This window comes from Apus apus, chromosome 2 (genome assembly GCF_020740795.1).
Source record: "Apus apus isolate bApuApu2 chromosome 2, bApuApu2.pri.cur, whole genome shotgun sequence".
Lineage (NCBI taxonomy): Eukaryota > Metazoa > Chordata > Aves > Apodiformes > Apodidae > Apus > Apus apus.
In genome coordinates, this window is record NC_067283.1 from 109,572,572 (window position 1) to 109,591,973 (window position 19,402).

At 41.9% G+C, this 19,402-nt stretch overlaps 1 protein-coding gene across 5 annotated transcripts in view; it reads right to left on the reverse strand.

Annotated features, from left to right (window-relative positions):
• Positions 1-9,266, reverse strand: part of SS18 (SS18 subunit of BAF chromatin remodeling complex) — a 38,929-nt gene extending 29,663 nt beyond the window's left edge. For 3 of the 5 annotated variants that reach the window (XM_051610561.1, XM_051610562.1, XM_051610558.1), the window contains exons 1-3: positions 9,120-9,265; positions 6,122-6,198; positions 3,703-3,787 (exon numbers count right to left, since the gene is read on the reverse strand). In XM_051610561.1, the coding sequence (XP_051466521.1) occupies positions 3,703-3,787; positions 6,122-6,198; positions 9,120-9,188 (231 nt within the window). In that variant the 5' untranslated portion in view covers positions 9,189-9,265. Of the gene's footprint in view, positions 1-3,702; positions 3,788-6,121; positions 6,199-9,119 lie in introns of all 5 variants that reach the window. The other 2 variants (XM_051610560.1, XM_051610559.1) reach the window with 2 other exon arrangements.
• Positions 9,267-19,402: the final 10,136 nt, after the last annotated feature.

Genomic DNA, 19,402 nt, shown 5'->3' on the forward strand with positions numbered 1-19,402 from the left:
AACGATAAAGCACTTTTTAATCAGTAAGTTTATGAACTTTCCGGTATTGTGATTTTAAGAAAAATAATGCAATGTTATGTGCATGTTTTTCTACAACTCAAACAATGAGTTTCCTTTGAAGTCACTTCACATACAGAGTTTAGCTTGCTGCTGGAAGAAACCAGCACTTTCAATGTAGAAGAAACCTGTTATGTTACAGAAGTAATATTCATAAGCATTTATTTTCATCACTTTCTTGAAATACAGGCTGAAATCAAGCACTTTGCATGCTGACAGAAGGCAAGCTGCTTTATGCAAGAAAAACTAAGAAAAAACACACTTTACCTGTGTGAAAAAAAACAAGACACCTTAACCAAATAATTCCAGGCCTCAATATTTGCCTGCTATAAAACCAATGTCAAAATGAAAAGGCTGGCGTGCAAGCAAAAGTTCCCCTCTACTTTTCACAATGAAGTGATGGCCATGGGTTGTTTTCTTATAAATATTTGACAAAATGAAATCACATAAGGGAGGGAAAGTATTCAAGTGGAAAAGTTGGGGTTTTTTTTTATTTAATAGTTTGCAATGACTTTTTAATGCCACTAGAACACTCTCAAGAAAACAAAAGATAAATAGAAGCTGGGGAGGATAAGATGCCTATTCTACTGTTTGAAATTTAATGTGTTTAGAAATATGACCACAAAAATCTTCATTACTGTTTTTTGGAATTCACTTGGAAGTCTCAGTAACAAACTTTGTTACATCTCTGCTCTCTACCATTCACTTTTGCTGTGACCTCCCTCAAAAGTAGCACTAACGAAAATAAAAAAAATGCAACAGTGTTGTGTTCCTCACCCTACAAGCCCTTTTTGGGAAGCTAGCTTAGCCCACATGGTGGTGGTAAACAGACCTTAAACCACTGTCCAAAAACGAGAATACCTGCCATAAATCAGGAAGAGACATTAAAAAGTTGCATGAACTTCACATGTGGCCTTAGCCACCACTCTCCTCCAGCTGGGAAGACACTCCAAATCAGCCCTCCCTTAATAATGCTGCTGTTCATGTGGCTGAGAAAAAATGCAGTTGATTCAAGCAGATTAACCTTGCATGTCTTTTGTCTTCTGCTGTGAAGGAAGGTCTTGAACCTCAGAAATAATAATTTAATATTCTAAAGTGATCACACACAGAAAGACAACAGCAGCCTTGTTACAACACAGACATTTCTAAGTCTTTCTAGTTCCCATCACCCACACCCTGTAATGCCTGCTTCGCCTGTCTCATCTTTTCCTCACTGTCAGGCCCCCTTTACAGAAATACTTCTCCGCACAACACAGTTTGTTCACTACATTGTTTGGTATAACTTTTATCTTGTTCTCTACAGGCAGTAATACCACACATTTATAACGATGTGCAGTCATCTGATTAGAATAGCGCATTCTAAGATAACTGGATAGAGGCACAGAAGCTGACTACAAGCATTTTTTCCCAACAATATGAAGCATTAAGTCTAAGGAGTATTGTAAGAGAAGACAGTTACCAGGTTCAAGTCATTTTAGCTTACATGAAAAGCTCCAATGAACCTGCTCATTTAGCTCTTTTCTTCAGTGTGAACAGTAGCAGCAGTACTTTCTTTTTCGCTTCATTTTATCACATAAAGCATTTTTGTAAAAAGTTAAAAACTGTTAAATTTAAGTGTATTTACCCAATTAAAACCAAAATAATATAAACTTTAAACAAAAAGGAAGTATAGTTTACTAGGGGAACAATCTTCCAGCTATGAGTAGATCAGATGCAACCCAACTTCAGAAGCTAACCAGAGTCAAATGCTCCTAAGTTATGTGGGAAACTACTGTAATGGTAGTATTATAACATCAATGTATTTTACTATTAAGAATAGTAGATGTTTACAGACAGTATCTTGCTCCATATTTAACTGTTGCCACTAACAACCCCTGAATTTAATAAGACGGTTCAATAGCTGACACAGAAGCACGGAGAACAGAAACACAATACTTCACGTCAACTTGAGCTGCATCAGTTCTTAAATGGAAAGCAAATAAAGGAAAAGAGCCTGAAGTAGTTCATCTTGCATTGCAAAAAGCAGTAGTTCACCTGTTCCCAAATTAATTTGATTGAATTTGTTGGAAAGACAAAGAATTTAGATATTTTTCTAAAAACGGCAATAAAAAGTAATTTTATCTGCTTAACACATTTCAAGCACAGCTTCAAAGATTTGACTTGGTAGGTCAGAGTGTCTACACTTAACTAACACTGAACATCTAAATGTCATTTTGTATTTTAGTTTGAAAGAAAAGACAAGAAGCTACCTTTTCACTCCCCCCTTAGTGGTCCAAAGGGAACTCTCCCGCCAAAAAAAAACACACTACACTATTTGCTCACTGGTGTGGAATATTCCTTACACTCAAGATCAGAAATGCACTGCAGCCCTGATCTGCAAAAGTCTTTCCTGGCCCTATCTTAATTTTCTTTTAATAAGAGAATGTCATCACACATTCAACCTTAAGAACAGGGCTGTTCACAAGAGACTAGAATAAGGTCAAATTCATTTTCAGTTGTCATCAGAACCAGGATATGAATTAAGCCTCCTATGAGTAATACACACAGCCCTCTTGAAGATTTCTTTCCCTCCCCCCCAGCTACAAGCATGGATTTATAAAAAGAGAAGCCTCTACAGGCACAACAGGTTGGACATAATGAAGCACTGTTTCTATAGTCCTCTAGGTACCAACTTCAAAGGATGCTTTGCTAGTAGCAATGATTGGAGAACACTTCTCCAGAGACCAAAGAAAGAGTAATTCAATTTCAGTTGGTGCAAACTAGTATCTAGGAATGGCTGTTTTATAGGTATTCTTTTTAGTTTCATATTACAGAAATGAATCAAGACTACATTAATTCAAGTAAAGTCTTATTACCGAAAAAAAAAAAAACACCTTCCTTGTGTTACTCACAATGAACTCCCCAAGCTTTCCTATTAACACAATAAGCAAACAGATAGAACGCTATTTCAGTGTTTGTTGTATCTCTTCTCACTCCTACAAATACAAAGGAAAAGGGGAAAAAAAAATATCTTATAAAGAGCTCAGGAACACAGATTGAGACAACTCCATTTAAAAAAAAAGTAGCAAGTATTATACAATAAATGCTTAATTTGTAAGGCAACCCAGTGTTTCAAGCCTGTGCAATCTTATTTCTTGCATATTATCACTATCTACCTCAAAAAAGAGAGAAAAAAAATTACAGGAGAAAGGCAAAGAACTTGAGACTCACCTAGAGTACATAAAAGAAGACAAAGGTTTACCCAACCTCATTCCACTAAGGCAAAAGAATGGAAGATATTCCAGTGAAAGAAGAAATTAATAATGATAAAAAACCAAATCCACACCGCAACACCTTTCCCTAATATAAGAGGAAAAACAGAGTACTGCTGTAGGAGCTAACAGCCATACTATTTGAGTTCTGTGTTGAGGAAAAAAAACATCTAATACTATCTGGTCTGCCTCGTAGATAATCTCTGCATCGCCTGTTTAAATCAGACTAACAGTCTTCAGTTAAACTAGTCAGATTTTAAGCAAAACTATTCACTGTACAGTAAACCAAAAGCTAAATGTTTGGTCACTAATTCAAACACTTTGTTGTGTTTTTTTTTTCCTCCAGGGACCCAAATGAAATATATTCCCTACTTTTACACTACTTTGTACTTACTGCTGGTAGTAGAGACTGCATATTCTGGTTGGAGTCAGCTATAGTGGCTAGGTAAACCAAGTTTGTATGCAGCATCTGCTGGTATCTATCAAAATAAACAAAAGCAATACAGATCTTAACTCACACATACAGTAACATCAGAATTCACTTCAATTCTACACACATAAAGTCACCATGTAGACCAAGATTAAAGAGACTTACAAGAGTACCACTATCAGGAATCCTAAACCTTTTCCCTCACACTTACCTATTACCTTCTATGGGCACCTCAGTAAAGAAAGACATCAAGGTGCTGGAGTGGGTGCAGAAAAGAGCTGGTGAAGAAGAACTAGAACTAGGCTGGTGAAAGGCCTAGAGAACAAGACTTAAAAAGAGCAGCTGAGGGAACTGGGGCTATTTAGTGTAAAGAAAAGGAGGCTGAGGGGAGACCTTATTGACCTTTACAGCTACCTGAAAGAACATTGCAGCAGTAGGTGCTGGTCTCTTCTCACAAGCACATAGTGTTAGGACAAGAGGGAATGGCCTAAAGCTACACCAGGAGAGGTTTAGGCTGGACATTAGGAAAAAATTTTCCTCTGAAAGGGTTATCACGTATTGGAACAGGCTGCCCAGAGAGGTGGTTGAGTCACCATCTCTGGATGTGTTTAAAAGTCATATAGATGTGGTGCTTGGGGATATGGTTTAGTGTCCAGTTCTGGGCCCCTCAGTTCAAGAAGGACAGGGATCTGCTTGAGAGAGTCCAGCGCAGAGCTACAAAGATGATTAAGGGAGTAGAACATCTCCCTTATGAGGAGAGGCTGAGGGAGCTGGGTCTCTTTAGCTTGGAGAAAAGGAGACTGAGGGGTGACCTCATTAATGTTTACAAATACGTAAGGGGTGAGTGTCAGGGAGATGGAGTTAGGCTCTTCTCAGTGATGACCAGTGATAGGACAAGGGGTAATGGGTGGAAATTGGAGCATAGGAGGTTCAAGGTGAATATACGAAAAAATTTTTTTACTGTGAGAGTGACAGAGCACTGGAACAGGCTGCCCAGGGAGGTTGTGGACTCTCCTTCACTGGAGACATTCAAAACCCACCTGGATGCGTTCTTGTGTGATGTGCTCTAGGTGACCCTGCTCTAGCAGGGGGGGTTGGACTAGATGATCTTTCGAGGTCCCTTCCAACCCCTAAGATTCTATGATTCTATGATTAGGGGTGAATGTGGGAGAGCGGGGTTAAAGGTTGGACTTGATGATCTTAAAGGTCTTTTCCAACCTAAATTATTCTGTGACTGTACAATTCCACCCAATCTTTCCCAATGTCTCCATCAAAGCCTGTATCTTCTCTACAACTTCTGTCTTGCTATGAAAAATCTCAATCTGGGTGATGCTGTTCTCACCCATTTCATTTCCTGCCCCAAACTATGTCACCAGGACACATACACAGTGTTTCTGTTTCGTGATCTTCCACCACAAACACTAGGAACAGAAAGCTCCTTCTACTATGTCCCCAGATATCACAGATTTTTGTGAAGCATGACCAAGAACAGTGCTAACATTTCATCAGGATCCAGGGCTTTGGAAGCTTGCTATGGAATTATTTTTCTCCTACAGAACCACATTCCAGAGCTTAAACACTTAGCCCATAGTCACAAAAATTACTTTGAAAGTAGGAACAAATGACAAATACATAACTACAGGCTTGCAAAGAGCTTAATGCAGTAACTGTGCTCCAAAAAAAGCACTCCCTTAAAGCAAAAAGACCTACTATTTATGACACCCCTCCTACTCGCAGACTACCAATCCTCTTAGTAAGGGACTTGAGCCATAGTGCAATACCCTGTCAGTCACATGGCTCTGTCTGGCTGATTACAAGGGTGCTGTGATCATGCCATGCCAGAAAATAGTAATGGGAAAGTAATATTCCTTAAAAATTCACTCCCCTTCCACAGTTCTCTCAGATTACTCTCCAGAGACCCTGACAGACAGCAAGTCTACATGGGATATTCTGGCAAGCCAAACTTTTAAGACAAGCCTGTTTGTTCCTGGGCAAGTAGTAAGGAGGTAGCTTTCAATCATGCCATCAGGAACAAAGTTCCATTCTTACAAGACTTTGATAGGCTTGAGAAGGAAACTGCCTTTTCTTGATGTGTAATTATGATGCAGAGGAAAAAGATCTTGGCTTATGCAGTCCCCATTTTTACGAGCATTAACATTACGGCATTGATTTGCAGCAGGCAAGTCAGAACATTTCAGTGACAGAAGTCATAGTCATATGGCAAATACAACCATAAGTCCATAAGTTTCAAGTGTAGTATCTGCAGCAATACTTTTCTGTTCTTCACAGCACAGTTCTCCTACAAGGTGAGCTAAACAAATCAAGAATGGTGATCTACATAAAAATTCACCCAGTCCGGAGTAGATTTGGATTAATGTCTTACTGAGAGCATTCGGACGTCTTTCCTTTGTTCTGATAGTCCATTATACACTGAATAAGATGGTTATTTTCATCCAACATCTGAAACGATAAAGAACAAGTTTGGAGTAAGTTTCATTTCTTTGTGGAAAGAAACTGAAGTTTGAGTCTTGCATCTCTTCTCAGAGTTTTAAAAAATAATCAAAAAAAAGTAGTATTCCAGAAAGTTCTATTTTAGCCAATTATTTAGAAAACACTCTTTTGCTTCCATTGTCCTCCTTCTACTAGTTTTACAGCTTTCAGTTTAAGGATTTCATATCATTATTATAGCTACATTTGTGAAGTTTCCCAGTCAAATACCTATGCTTCTTCTGCATTAGATTCTTACAAAGTTTTCAAAGTTTTGCATTTCTTTGATTGATCTCTACCATGAAATTTACTTTAAAATTAATGCCTCAAGTTTCCCTTCTCCTTCTAAAGCCTGCAACTGCTTACAAATTTAATAATAAACAGCATTGAAATTGTTAGTGATAGAAACTGAGCTTACCAGACAGGTTTGTTTCAAGGAAATACACTGGAAAGCTAGGTCATATTTACATGAAGAATCTCTAATTAAGCTGCACTTTATAAATATTCAGCCTAATGGGCAAAAAAGATGTATCATACCTCGTAAGTACCCAATAATATGGATATATGTGAATTAACTTTCTGACAAAAACAAAGTAGTCCTAAAGTCATGGGAAATTGAGATTTCATGGCTTTCTAGAAAAAGCTCATGAATTCAAGGTCCGCCAAGCTCTATAAATAGGAAAAAAAATAAAGCCTGATTACCTAGAGCTGCACATCCCAACACTCCTGTATTTTAACCACTCTGCTGCACTCTGATCAGACAAGAGTCAGCAGAGCCATGGCTAATCTGAGCTACCAGCAAAGTTACACAAGTCAACTGAACTAAATGGAAAGTTGACTGCCAGACAGAAAATGTTGAACTGATTGATTTAAAAAAAAAACAAAACAACAAAACACCACCAAAAAAACTGACTTTTTTTCGTTCGACTAATCCACCTCTACTAGGAAAAGAGTACGAAGTCAGAAACCTCACGCAGTCCATTTGGGACTTATATCCATGTAAGAATAAGACAACCAGTCAGGTCTTCCTAAATTCAAACCAGTAATTCACCAGAACTAACTAGAAGTATCAGTGAGCTATTTTGCCTGAAACTGCTGGATCTGCAAACACTGTTATTAAGCACTGAACAGAGACAGAACTGAAGTATTTTGAATTACTGTCTGAGCCTCAGAAACTAGGCAGAACTGTAGTTGCATACTCTGAAGACGATCACAAACACACTGCTACACAGATATGTTTCACATGCACTTACCATCAAGTTTTGTAAGAAACATAGTGGCCACTTTCACCAGAAAAAAATAGGGAAGAAGAAGCTAATATCTTTCATAGAGCACTTGCAAAGGAAGCCCTCAATCAGGGCTCTCAGAATGTCTCCCACCTTCCAGAGAAAGGAGAAGACTGCAGAGAGGCAGACTTTCAGACTGCCAGTTAGATGGCTGTGTTCATCACTGTGCCATGTAAGCTAGACCTTGGGGTGGGGGGGCATGCAGTGGGAAAGGAATATAAGGGCCAAGGGGAAAACAAACAAGAAATACAACTGTATCCTGGATAGGGCTTGCAGGCACTGTTGTACAATTTTGACTGAGCAGCTGCTGATAGAAAACGAAAATAGTTCTTTGAAAGAGTTATAACCACCTATCCTCAAAAGAAAATTCAAGTTTCCAGCTGGATGAAGACACCTCCAGGGCTTCTGCCAGCTTATGTACACTACAGATTCTTGAGCTTTAACTATACCAGGGTTTTGCCAGTACACCACCACCAAACTAATGTTTTGACTACAGCACAAGATAAACTTGTCTGCATTCACCATACGCACCCCAGCGACCTGAAGTCTCTACTGACTACCTTTAGGCAGCTCTCCACCCAGTGGGTATTTCTCAAGCACTCGTTTCTGCTACTTAACTCCGAAGATCTCCATTGTAACTATGGGGTTTTCTTTGAGGTCTTGACCCCTACAATGTCTAACTTGTTGAGGCTCGTATTTTCTACTAAATCAGGTGTTACTTACATCTACCCAAAAGGCTCCTACACCAGGAGCCCGTACTAAACTGTGATTAAAGGCTATTTATAACAGTGAGAGCTTCTGTTAAGTTACTAAATAGCACTAAGCTACCACTGAACTTGAACATGCTCCTTGGCTTCTGCCGATACAAGGCATCGTGAATTATTACAAATCCCCTATATGCTTTTCTTTGCTTCAGCGAGTTAACTTTCTCCCTCCCACAAAAGCTTCAGTGGAGTCCTCCGGAATCGCTGTAATTGGCTACAACCACAATACTCCTCTTTGCTAACACTTAAAAAGTTTAGGGGGGCAGGCCTGACTACTAGACGGGCCAAGTTCGATAGCTGTAGTCGCCGCTAACCCCGCGGAGGCAGAGCCCGAAGTTAAGCGGGGTTTCAGTAACAACCCGGCGGAGCTCCGACGCACCGGCACCCCCGCGCAGGAAGGGGTTACTCCACTCCTCCGTTCTCTCACCGCGCCAGGCCGAGTCCTGCCGGGTTAATTCCCGCCCGCGGCCCTGAGGGAAGCCCGGCAGCGCCGGGGACAGCCCGAGGGGTGGCTCAGGGCCACCGGCTGCCAGCCCCGCTCCGGCCCCGCTGCGGCCTCCGCACCCCGCCCCGCCGCAGGCAGCGCGGCCCGCCCGCCCGGCGCCTCCCCCTCCCCGGCCCCGCGACCCCTGAACAAGCGCCGGATGGCAGCCAGCGAGGCAGCAGCGCCTTGCCGGCCCCCCCCGCCGGGCCGTGCTCCCAGCGCGGCCCAGCCGCCCTCCTTCCCGCCGGGGCCTGAGCGCTCCGGGGCGTCGCCGCCCCCTTCCCCGCGCGGCCCGGCGGCAGGAAAGCAGCTGCAGCCCCGCGGGGCCGCTCCGGGCCCGGCCCTTCCTCTCGCCCTCACCTTCTGGATGGCGGCCGGCGTGATCTCGCCCTTCCCCCGCTGCCTCGGGGCCGCGAACGCCACCGACATGTCGGGCCGCGACCGGGAGGGCCCAGCCCCTCCGCCACCCGCTCACGCGCCCCGCGGCGGCAGCGGCGGTCCGGGAAGAACGCTGCGCGCGCGGGGGGGGGGGGGGGGGGGGGGGGGGGGAGGGCTGCTGCCCGGCGGGACGGCCCATCCCCGTCCCGCCGGGGAAGGGTTAAGGAGGACGTGCTGCTCCTTCCCCCTTTCCCGCTGCGAGGGGAAGCGCCGGTGAGACTGTGGCCGTCTCGCACTTCTCGGTCAAAGCGGCGAGACCAAGAATCGGCGCTGCGCCCTTTGGGACACGACCTCCCCCTTAGCACGCGACTTTCTCGGCTACCCCTTTCCCTACGCGGCGTTGGTACGTTCCTGCCGAACGCGCCTCCGCGCCGGGCGGGCAGCGAAATGGTACGGCCGGGGGCGGGGGGGGGAGACGGGGGGGGATGGGAGCTGCGTGGTGCGCACCTTCCATGGCGGTGCCGAACGGGGCGCTCTCCTCCCCCCTCTACCAAGCGCCGCGGTTGGTTGCGCCCGGGCCGGGCCGGGCCGGGCGGGGCGGGGCAGAAGCGGCGGCGGCGGCCGCGGTGTTGGTGCCGGGTCTTGTTGTGCCCTGGCGAGGCTGCGGCGGGGTCGGTGTCGGTGCCGGTACCGCTGGGCCCGACCGTGAGGGGGGCCGGCCGGCGCGGCCGCGGCTTCTCTGTTGCGACAAGGAAAGGGAGGAAGGAGAAGCGGTGGCCGCTGCAGCTCGTCAATACGCCAGAGGCGCCGGAAGCGCCCAAGTCAGCCTTGGATTTGTTTTTTTCAGGGCGGCCGCTGGAGGGAATCGCGGTTTTCGCCGCAAATCCTCACGTACAAGTTCGCGAAGCCTACGACTGTACTTGACGTGGATGAGAGTTTCCAAGGGTAACGGTGCTCCCAAGTTGAAAATCCCCCCCCAAAAAAAATAAAGCATTTTAAGTCTGCTCTTCCCTGGCACATTCCCTGCTCAGCCCGAGCGCTTTTTCAGGGCCACCTTGCAGGCTGCGAGTGCTGCCTGCTTTCCCAAGCCTGCTGTAACGTGATCCCTGTCAGGGCGGGTGACAGAAGCCTGTGCTGCTGGGGCTGCTGCGACACGACTCGGTGACATGAGACCCCCCCACAAAACCCGAACCTTGCTCCTTACTCGGTGCATGACTCGCTGTGTTTCTCAGCTGTTGCTGGCTGAAGTCCCTGGCTCTTCCCGCAAGCCATAACCCTTTTGGTTACAGCACACGTTTGTCAGTGGCATCCCTGGCCGCCCTGTGGCTGTACAGCTGCTTCCCAGCTGGCATGCTCTCTCCTCAGACTGTTTCTAGGCTGGCTGCTTTCCCCAGCCCCATGGAGATTGCTCTTCCTGGCTCTGCTGTCCTAGGATTGACTGTGACTGTCCATCACCCCACTTTCTTTAGCCTTGACAGCCATGTGCCAGGATGCTGGCTCCAAGCTGTTCTTGCATTCCCACAGCATCCCCTTCTCCAAGGGCCCACCACCTAGGCCTGACTGTCCCTGTTACCAGAATGGCATTGCTTCTGCCCTGTCTCTTTCGATCATACAGGACCCTGAGTTGATGTGATGCTAATCTGGCTTGGTCTCCTTTTCAGAAAATAATTCTGGCCTAGTCCTTGCACGGTAGGTCATGCTAAGGAGGAGGATTGATGCCAGCATATCCATTAGGTTGTTGTGTTTCTAACAATTTCATTAATCACCACAGTATCTGGGTCCATTTTTTTACACTGCTAGAGGGGGTTTTTTTCCATGCACTTTATCACCATCATTATCACTATCGTAACTTTAGGAAACCAGAAGAAAACCAAGGGTTGAAGAAACCTAAAATTGAGCAGTTAATCAGGATTCATGGTTATTATTGTATGATCTTGGAATGAACTCATAACTGTTGCAGTAACTCTGTGCTCAGATTGATACGATTTCTAGTGACTACAAGTGACAACAAAGAATCCTAGGAATGAAGAATGCAAGACAGCCATGTCCAAATCAGCCTGTAATCAGAAGGTATCATCTCCTACCCAGCTGCAAATAGAATTACAAGGACTTATTTCTTTAGCAGAAATATATACTTGTCTCTGGAGAACTGCTGAGGTGTCTGAAAGTGTCCCAAGGCTGCAGGCATCTTCAGCAACTGGAAGACAAACATGTTCTCATTAAATACTCTGAACGTTGCAAATTCCACAAAATGTTTTTCTTTTCCCACAGGTATAACTTCTCTTGCTCTCATCCTCTGGTAACCCAGCCACTGTTTATAAAATATTTTGGAGTGGGGTGTCTTTGTGATCATGGCACTTGAGACAGTGTGGGTTAGATGTCAGCCACATAAATACTGCTTTTGGGATCTGAATGTTCCATCATATTCTCCCACATTTTCAGGTTGGTTTTGAGTAGAGGAAAACAAATTGACTTGTGGGATGCCACAGGTGAGGAACTTCAAGATGGAAGGAGTAATTCCCATTGTATTTCCCAAAATGGTCCAAATTAAATAAGTGAAATTTTTTGTACATTCCTATTTCCGTGCAAAATACAGGAGAACAGTGTTTGGAATTCAGCTGTATCTGTTTTAAGGGAAGATATAAGATGATTCATTCATAGTAACTAAAACCATCTCCTTTGCCTAATTTTGTCTGATGTTTAAATCCATTTATATCCCATTTGTGATAATTTTTTCATTCTTATGTTTAGCCTCTTGGACTTCCACATTCATAAATAGCAACAGAGATAAAGAAACATTGAAAACAGAGTCCATGGCTCTGTTTTTGTCACCATGCAAAGGGAAATTCATACTCAAAATCAACATTTAAATAATGACACAGATGCATACAAGCAGGGAAATAGATAGCTACAATGGAAATGTGCCACATGTCTCAGAACACATAACCACAACAGGGTGTCTCTTTTATGACGTTCTTAATGCACTGCAATATGCCTAGATATCAAAGGACATATGGTATATTTTCTCTTTAATTGCACATTTCGTTGCTCTTGCAAGTTACTCACAACCTTAACATTATTTAATTGTAATTTAGATGCATAAATCTAGACCATCATCAAGAGTTCAAATGCAAATACATTTCAATCAGATCTTCCACCTCTGTTCCAACTTTTGTCAGTGTAGTGTCTTTTTTGTTGATGTGCATTTGAGTGTGTCATATTTTTTGGAGAGAAAGGAGTACAGAGAGAGGAGAATGAGTCATTTGCTGAAAGATTTTTTTCCCTGTGTTTCCAACTCATATTTCTCAGTAACAAGTAGTAGGTAAAGATACAGTTCCTGAGAGTAGAATCTGGAAAGAATTAACATTTACTTCCTAGAGAAAGCTGTCTTTTTAAAATGAAATCTGAGCAGTAGAGCCATTTTATTCTTCTCAGGATTGTGTCAAAATTCCTCGTTGCAGAGGAATTAATTTAGTTTTGGATAAACCTATAGTATTTGCAATCTCCCAACAATTTTGAGAAAAGATGCTAATTGATCTTCAGTTTCTCTCTGTTTTCTGCCATCTTCATTATCTGAGTTTCCATAGATTCTCTATAATAGGAGCGACAAATAAGAGAAGGAACTCACAGACATTCCCATCCACAAGCAGGAAAATACAGAATGCTGATTCATAATTTTCAAACTTACATTTAAAAATAAGATTTAAAACTTGGCATTTACAAAGCTTTAAATACAGGAAAGAGGAAAGCAAGGAATTTTATGGTAGCACCACCTGCTTGACTAAAAGACTTGGTATGAAAGTTGAGAATGGTTCCTGAGAGATAGATGTTTCTCAGACAAAGCCTTAACATGTTGGTGACAGCATATTCACTTCAAACTGATAGAAAAATCCCCACTTTTTTTACTATATTAAATACGATAGTTTAGGATCTACTGCTAAAAGGATGACAAGGTGAATTGGAGCCTTTTTTTCAGAATAGGCTCCTTTTTCAATCTTGCAATTTAAAAATCAAAAAGGGGGGCTGGAGGGTGATCTAATAACTTTGGTAGGATTTCCTACATGCCTAGTCTCTGTCATAAGTTTGTCTTAGATTCATTCTGCCAGCTTCCTGTTGTTTTGTTGTGCTTTGTTTTGTTTTTATTTTCTCATTTATATTCTGCATTGACTATTATAGAGAATATTAATAAGAAGTAGCACCTGAAATGCAATGTTCTAGTATAAAATGAAGTACCCAAACAGCACTGTACACTAGAAAGATATTGGTTTCTCTGCCATGTTCCAGAGGGGCAATAACAAACCCAGAAAAAATCAATGGGATGCTAAATTTTTATTCTAGTATCTGTCATTTTCGTCTGCAAGTATAAATATTTAGAATAAAGAAATTGACAGTGTGTTCAGCAGTTTGCACTATTGGGAGTAAGTGCAACAGCTGCAGTGAGAAAATCTTTCTGTGTCCTGATTTTATTCTTCAAAAGGGAATCTCCAGCTACTAGGAACCTATGCTATAAATAAAGAATAACATATCTAATCTAAGCCTCCTTAGTGCTGAAAATTCTTCAAGAATTCTTAGAGGTTGATGGTTTATTTTAGGACACGGAAGCAAAGCACTGCTGTTCACTAGCTTCCTCATTTTTTGAATGTCAAAAGTGAAGCAGGAAAGATAAACATGAGAAGGTACTGCCAAGCAGTGCTGAAGAAAACGTAGCAATGGTCTTGATCTAAATAGTCATATCTGTTACAGGCAACACACTGGCAATGTAGAGGTATACTATTCTTCTGAAGATACTTCTCAGGACTCTGACTTCTGCATCAACTGCATCATCCTCAGCTTCTGTTTTCTGAAGACTTGACCATGAAGGACAGAGGAGATGGCTGAATGGTTACAGGACAATACTTCTACCTTATTGTCACAATCCTAATCAACAACTTGCTGAGGGAATATAGAGAGATCATTCTTTCAGCAAGCCTGATCCCATGCCCTAAAGAAGACCTCCCTCATTCTGCTAGCAGTGCTGCTCCCAATGCTGTCCAGGATGCTGTTGGCATTTGCTGCAAGGGCATATTGCTGGCTCATGTTTACCTTGTCCACCAGCTCCATCAAAACCTTTTCTGCCAATCTGCTTGCCAGCCAGTCAGTGCCCAGCATGGACTGGTGCCTGGGGTTGCTCCTCCCCAGGTGTGGGACTTTGCACTTCCTCTTGTTGAACTTAATGAAGTTCATGTCTGCCTGTTTCTTCAACCTGTTGTGGTCCCCCTAAATGGGGCCACAACCATCTGGCATATCAACAACTCCTGCCAGTCTTGTGACACCTGCAAACTTCCTGAGGGTGTAATGTCCTCTGTCATCCAGCTCATTAGTGAAGTTAAACAGCATTGGCCTCAGTATTGACCTCTGAGATATATCACCACTAACTGGCCCTCAGCTGGACTCCATGCTACTGATGACAACTGTATGAGCCTGGCAGTTCAGCTATTTTTCAGTACACTTCACTGTACACTTAATCTGTACTTCAGTTTGCCAATGGGAATGCCCTCTATTCTGCCCTGGTGAGGCCGCATCTGGAGAATTGTGTCCAGTTCTGGGCCCCACAGTTCAAGAAGGACAGGCAACTGCTTGCAAGAGTCCAGTGCAGAGCCACAAAGATGATTAAGGGAGTGGAACATCTCCCTTATGAGGAAAGGCTGAGGGAGCTGGGTCTCTTTAGCTTGGAGAAGAGGAGACTGAGGGGTGACCTCATCAGTGTTTACAGATATGTTAAGGGTGAGTGTCAGGAGGATGGACACAGGTTCTTCTTGGTGATGTCCAATGATAGGACAAGAGGCAAAAGGTGCAAACTGGAGCATAGGAGTTTCCACATAAATGTGAGGAAAAATTTATTTACTTTGAGGGTGACAGAGCACTGGAACAGGCTGCCCAGAGAGGTTGTGGAGTCTCCTTCTCTGGAGACATTCAAAACCCACCTGGACGCCTTCCTGTGTGATGTGCTCTAGGTGATCCTGCTCTGGCAGAGGTGTTAGACTGGATGATCTTTTGAGGTCCATTCCAACCCCTAGGATCCTGTGATTCTGTGATGTAATGGGACATAACTGTCTAAAACATTACCAAGGTTGAGATTTAAAAAATCCACTGCTCTCCCCTTCCTGCATGCTCAGACAGTGTCACTATATAGCTCCAGGTCACCTCTCCCTGCTTCCACCTCTAGTATACTTCCTTTTTTAGTTCAGGTTTTGTCAGGAGTTCCTTGTTCACCCCTGCAGGTCTCCTTGCTCAATTTCCTGTGGGTCAGGGTGGACCATTCTTGGGTTTGGAAGAGATGACCTTTGAAAATTGATCATCCCTCTAGAAGCTCTCTTCTGTCCATGCTCACATCCCATGGGATTCTTTCAAGCAGGTGCCTGAATGGGCCAAATTCTAGGTCTTCTGAAATCTAGGGCTGTGATCCTGCTTTTTGCTTATTCCTTCTTCTTGGGATCTGGACCTCCACATTCTCATGGGCGCTGTGGCCAAGGCTGTCCCAGACCTTCTCATCTCCAACCAGTCCCTCCTTGCTTGTAAGCATGTAATCTACCAGAGCATCCCTCCTTATTGGCTTTTTAATCACCTTTGCTGGGGATTTGTCAATCAATGCACTCCCCAGTCCTTTTGCATTGCTTGTGCCCTGCTCTGCTGCCCCTGCAGCAGACAGCAGAATGGTTAAAGTCCTTCATGAGGATAGGGGCCTGTAAACATGGAGTTTCTTCCAACTGTCTGAAGAAAGCCTCTTCTGCTTTTTCCTGATACGAGGGTCTGTAGCAGACACCCAGAACCACTTCCTCCATGTTGTTCTCCCATATGACCCCTCGTCCATCACAAGGCAGAGCTCCACGCTCCATTCCTGCTGTTTTCTCACATAACAACATGTGGCTTTGTTTTCTTCTCTCTGCCTTCTTTGTTGGTATTCTCTACATATTGCTTTTTAAATCATAGAAGAGCAAAAAATAGCAATTTAAGATTGTGTTCTTTAACTTTCTATACATAGTATATTTTAAAGTCACTGTATATTTTATCAGAAGATCTTAAAATCTTAAAATATTAACTTTAAAAGATTAATTAAAAATAATAATTTTTACAGTTAATAACAAAGCAGGAAATACAGCTATATTTGACTAAAAATAGATTCTGGAGATAGTCTTGTCACTGTTAACAACCAGCAGTGTCATTTCTCTTACACAGCACCTCAGTGACAACAATGCACTGCAAAAGAAACAACATACATTTCTGTAAATATGCTTTCTGAGTATTACTGTGCTTTAAACCAATTTGGGAAAATACACTCTTAAATCTTGTCATATTGAATGTACTTTTACTGTTTTCCACTTCTAATGTAGGATTCTTCTTTCTTGCTTTCTTTCTTCCACTTCTCAAGTATTTTCAAGGATAAAATGATGATGACTGAAGATCCAGTTGCAGATTGAGGCTCTGTAACATTTCTTACATACACAATGCACGCATTTTACTTTTAGCTTGGGATGACAAGATACAGCTTATTCATATTTTATAATATTTAAAAAGGAACCAAACTAAACCTCTGTTGAACACATATGAGCATCATTGTTTGTACCATGGTATTCATCCTTCCAGGTGTGACCCCATTTTTTTGTCTCAATTTTTGTATTTGGTGTGTGTGCAGTCATTTAGTTAGTGGGACTGCTCCGAAGGCCCATGATTCACCAGAGGCCAAAACTTCTTTCCCGTGAAAGTTTACTCATTTATACCTGTCCTGAATAATCCAATCATCAGTGGAAATACACTGAGTATGTGTGTATATTTAAGTATGTATATTCAAGAGCCAAGAATATCACTACAAAAAACAACTATGACATTTCAAAATGTTTTATTATTCTAGTCCAAATCTCTAACATAGACAGTGCAGGTACAATTAATGGTTGCTTTGGATGGTGTCTAACTTGCATTACTATAAACATATATGTATATAGGTGTATAATATGTATCTATGCCTGGGTGTTTCTTTCCAAACAGGAGAAAAAGGGAGGAGAAGGAAGATGCTTCACGTGAGTGCAGTGTGTGAGAACAGGGTCCCAGGGTACAGGAGGTCTGCTGTACAGAACAGGAGACTGCATCCATGGGGAGTTATTATTTGCAAAGTAGAACTATAGGCCTTTGCCTTCCCTTGTTTTCGAATGAAAGCAACAAGCGATGTGTGCTAGAAATAGCTAAACTGCCTTTGAACTAACCTACAAAGTGGAATTGTCTGTAATTTTCTCTCAGAAACATACAAAACCAGAAAAAATTTGTAAGGGTTGTTTTCTACTATTTATTTTCCTTTAAGGACATGGCAATGCTTTTTGCCACTCCATCTCTTTTTCTTTTATTCAGTATGAAATTTTAAAGCATGACTTCAGTCTAAAATTATACTCTAGAAAAGTATCACTGTGTTACTCCGTAATTGCTATGTATTCTTTTGCAAATAAAATAGCAATACAACTTACTATTAAATCCATCTGAAAATAATGCTGAGTTTGTTCTGGAAATCAGTAAGAAAAGTTCTGAATTAAAAGACTAATTAGAAACCTTGCTGATGGGAATGTAGGCCGTAATAATACCTATGCCTCTCTTGTATTGATTCTATACGAATAAAAAAGGATTCTTTTGTTCAGCAAAGTAATTTACACTTTATTATTAAATATTACTAGTCTTTGATAAAGATAAAATGTGATTTTTCATAAATTTCTAAATATGTTCAAATACTAGTGTGTACATATTTTTAAAGGAATAAGGTACTGTTGCACAGATAAATTCATTATGCATTTTTCTAAATTCTTTCCAAGTGGGCCTTTGATTCTGCCTTATGAGATGCACCATTTTACCCTGCTGACTTAGCTATTAGGAATAATTCAATTTGGAATAATTCTGTTATGTAGGATTAAGGGTTTATGTGTTTTCTGAAAATACTAAATATAGATTTGCTTTTTCATTGATGTTTGTTTTTCCCAAACCTCTTCATAGTGTTTGGTCAGCATCAGCTTCTAAAAGTTGATTACACACCAGCATGGACAAAAAAATTATAACCCATGAATCAAGAGTCAAAGTAATTTTGCTCTCTGGGGATAGGAAAGAAAAAACCTGCAATGCATCAGAAATTATGAAGAGGCCCAAGCGGAAGAGATAGTGGTCAAATCTGTTGAAGAGAAACAGATGAAACCTATGTTTATCAATATATATTGGTTCAGATCTAATTTTTCTAAGCAAAGTAATAAATTGTAGGGCTAGAACAGGGGACAAAACTTGTAATGGATTGACAATGTAACAAGAAATTGCCTAAGAAAACTCTTGCTGGCCTACTTATAATGGAAGTTGCATGAGCTCTAAAACAAGTAGAATTGATGGCTAGATTGTATGTACCTGTTTGGTTTGATTTTTTTTAAAAGCAAGCATTTTATGGTAGAAGTAAGAAACCATAGTCTGTTATTCTTCCTAAATGCCTAATTATATAATAATATGTATTTTAAAAATAAGGTACATTTTTCTGCATTCATTTATGTATCATTTTACCCTCTGTGTACTTTATATAAAATAGTCACAGAAACTGAGAAGTTTGATGTTGATTGGGACGTAGCAAAGCTTTGGTCTTGGGTAAGTGATAAGGTAAATATTCATCACAAGGAAGTCACATAAAAAAGGCATGAGTTTGGATGGAGTGTACTCAGACAGCTTTTATTTATTGAGTACTTGGGTAAGACAATAAATTTCTACAAGGAAAGGACTACTTATGTGTTCCTGTAAGCCCTCTTTTGCTTCAATTCCTCGGTGTAGGTAGGAGAGTGTCCTTGAGGAAGATCAGAAAAAGCAAAGGAGGGAGGGGATGCTTATGTGCTATTTCAGTCATGCTTGAGACTTTCAGCTCTAAATCCTAGTTAACATTGTTCATATTGTTCATTTATTTTCTTCAGCCCATTGTCAGACCCGACACAGAGCTGGTCAGGTTTTCTTTTCTTTTCAGTATTCATTGATTTACGTCTTCTACGGAAAAGGTTTTATGAGGGGAAATGCTGAGTTTCAAACCAACTGAGAAAGAAACAATGTTCTTATCTGCTCTTGAGATGTTGAGCCTAACATCCTTTCCATTAGTCTTTCTTAGAAGTTTTCAATGCAGCAGCCTTCATCCTTCTTTCTACCTGTGGATATGACAGGAGCTTCTTATAAATGTTTGCAGTACTTCATTGTTCACTTTCAAAACTCTTCCCCACCGAAATGCTCGTGAA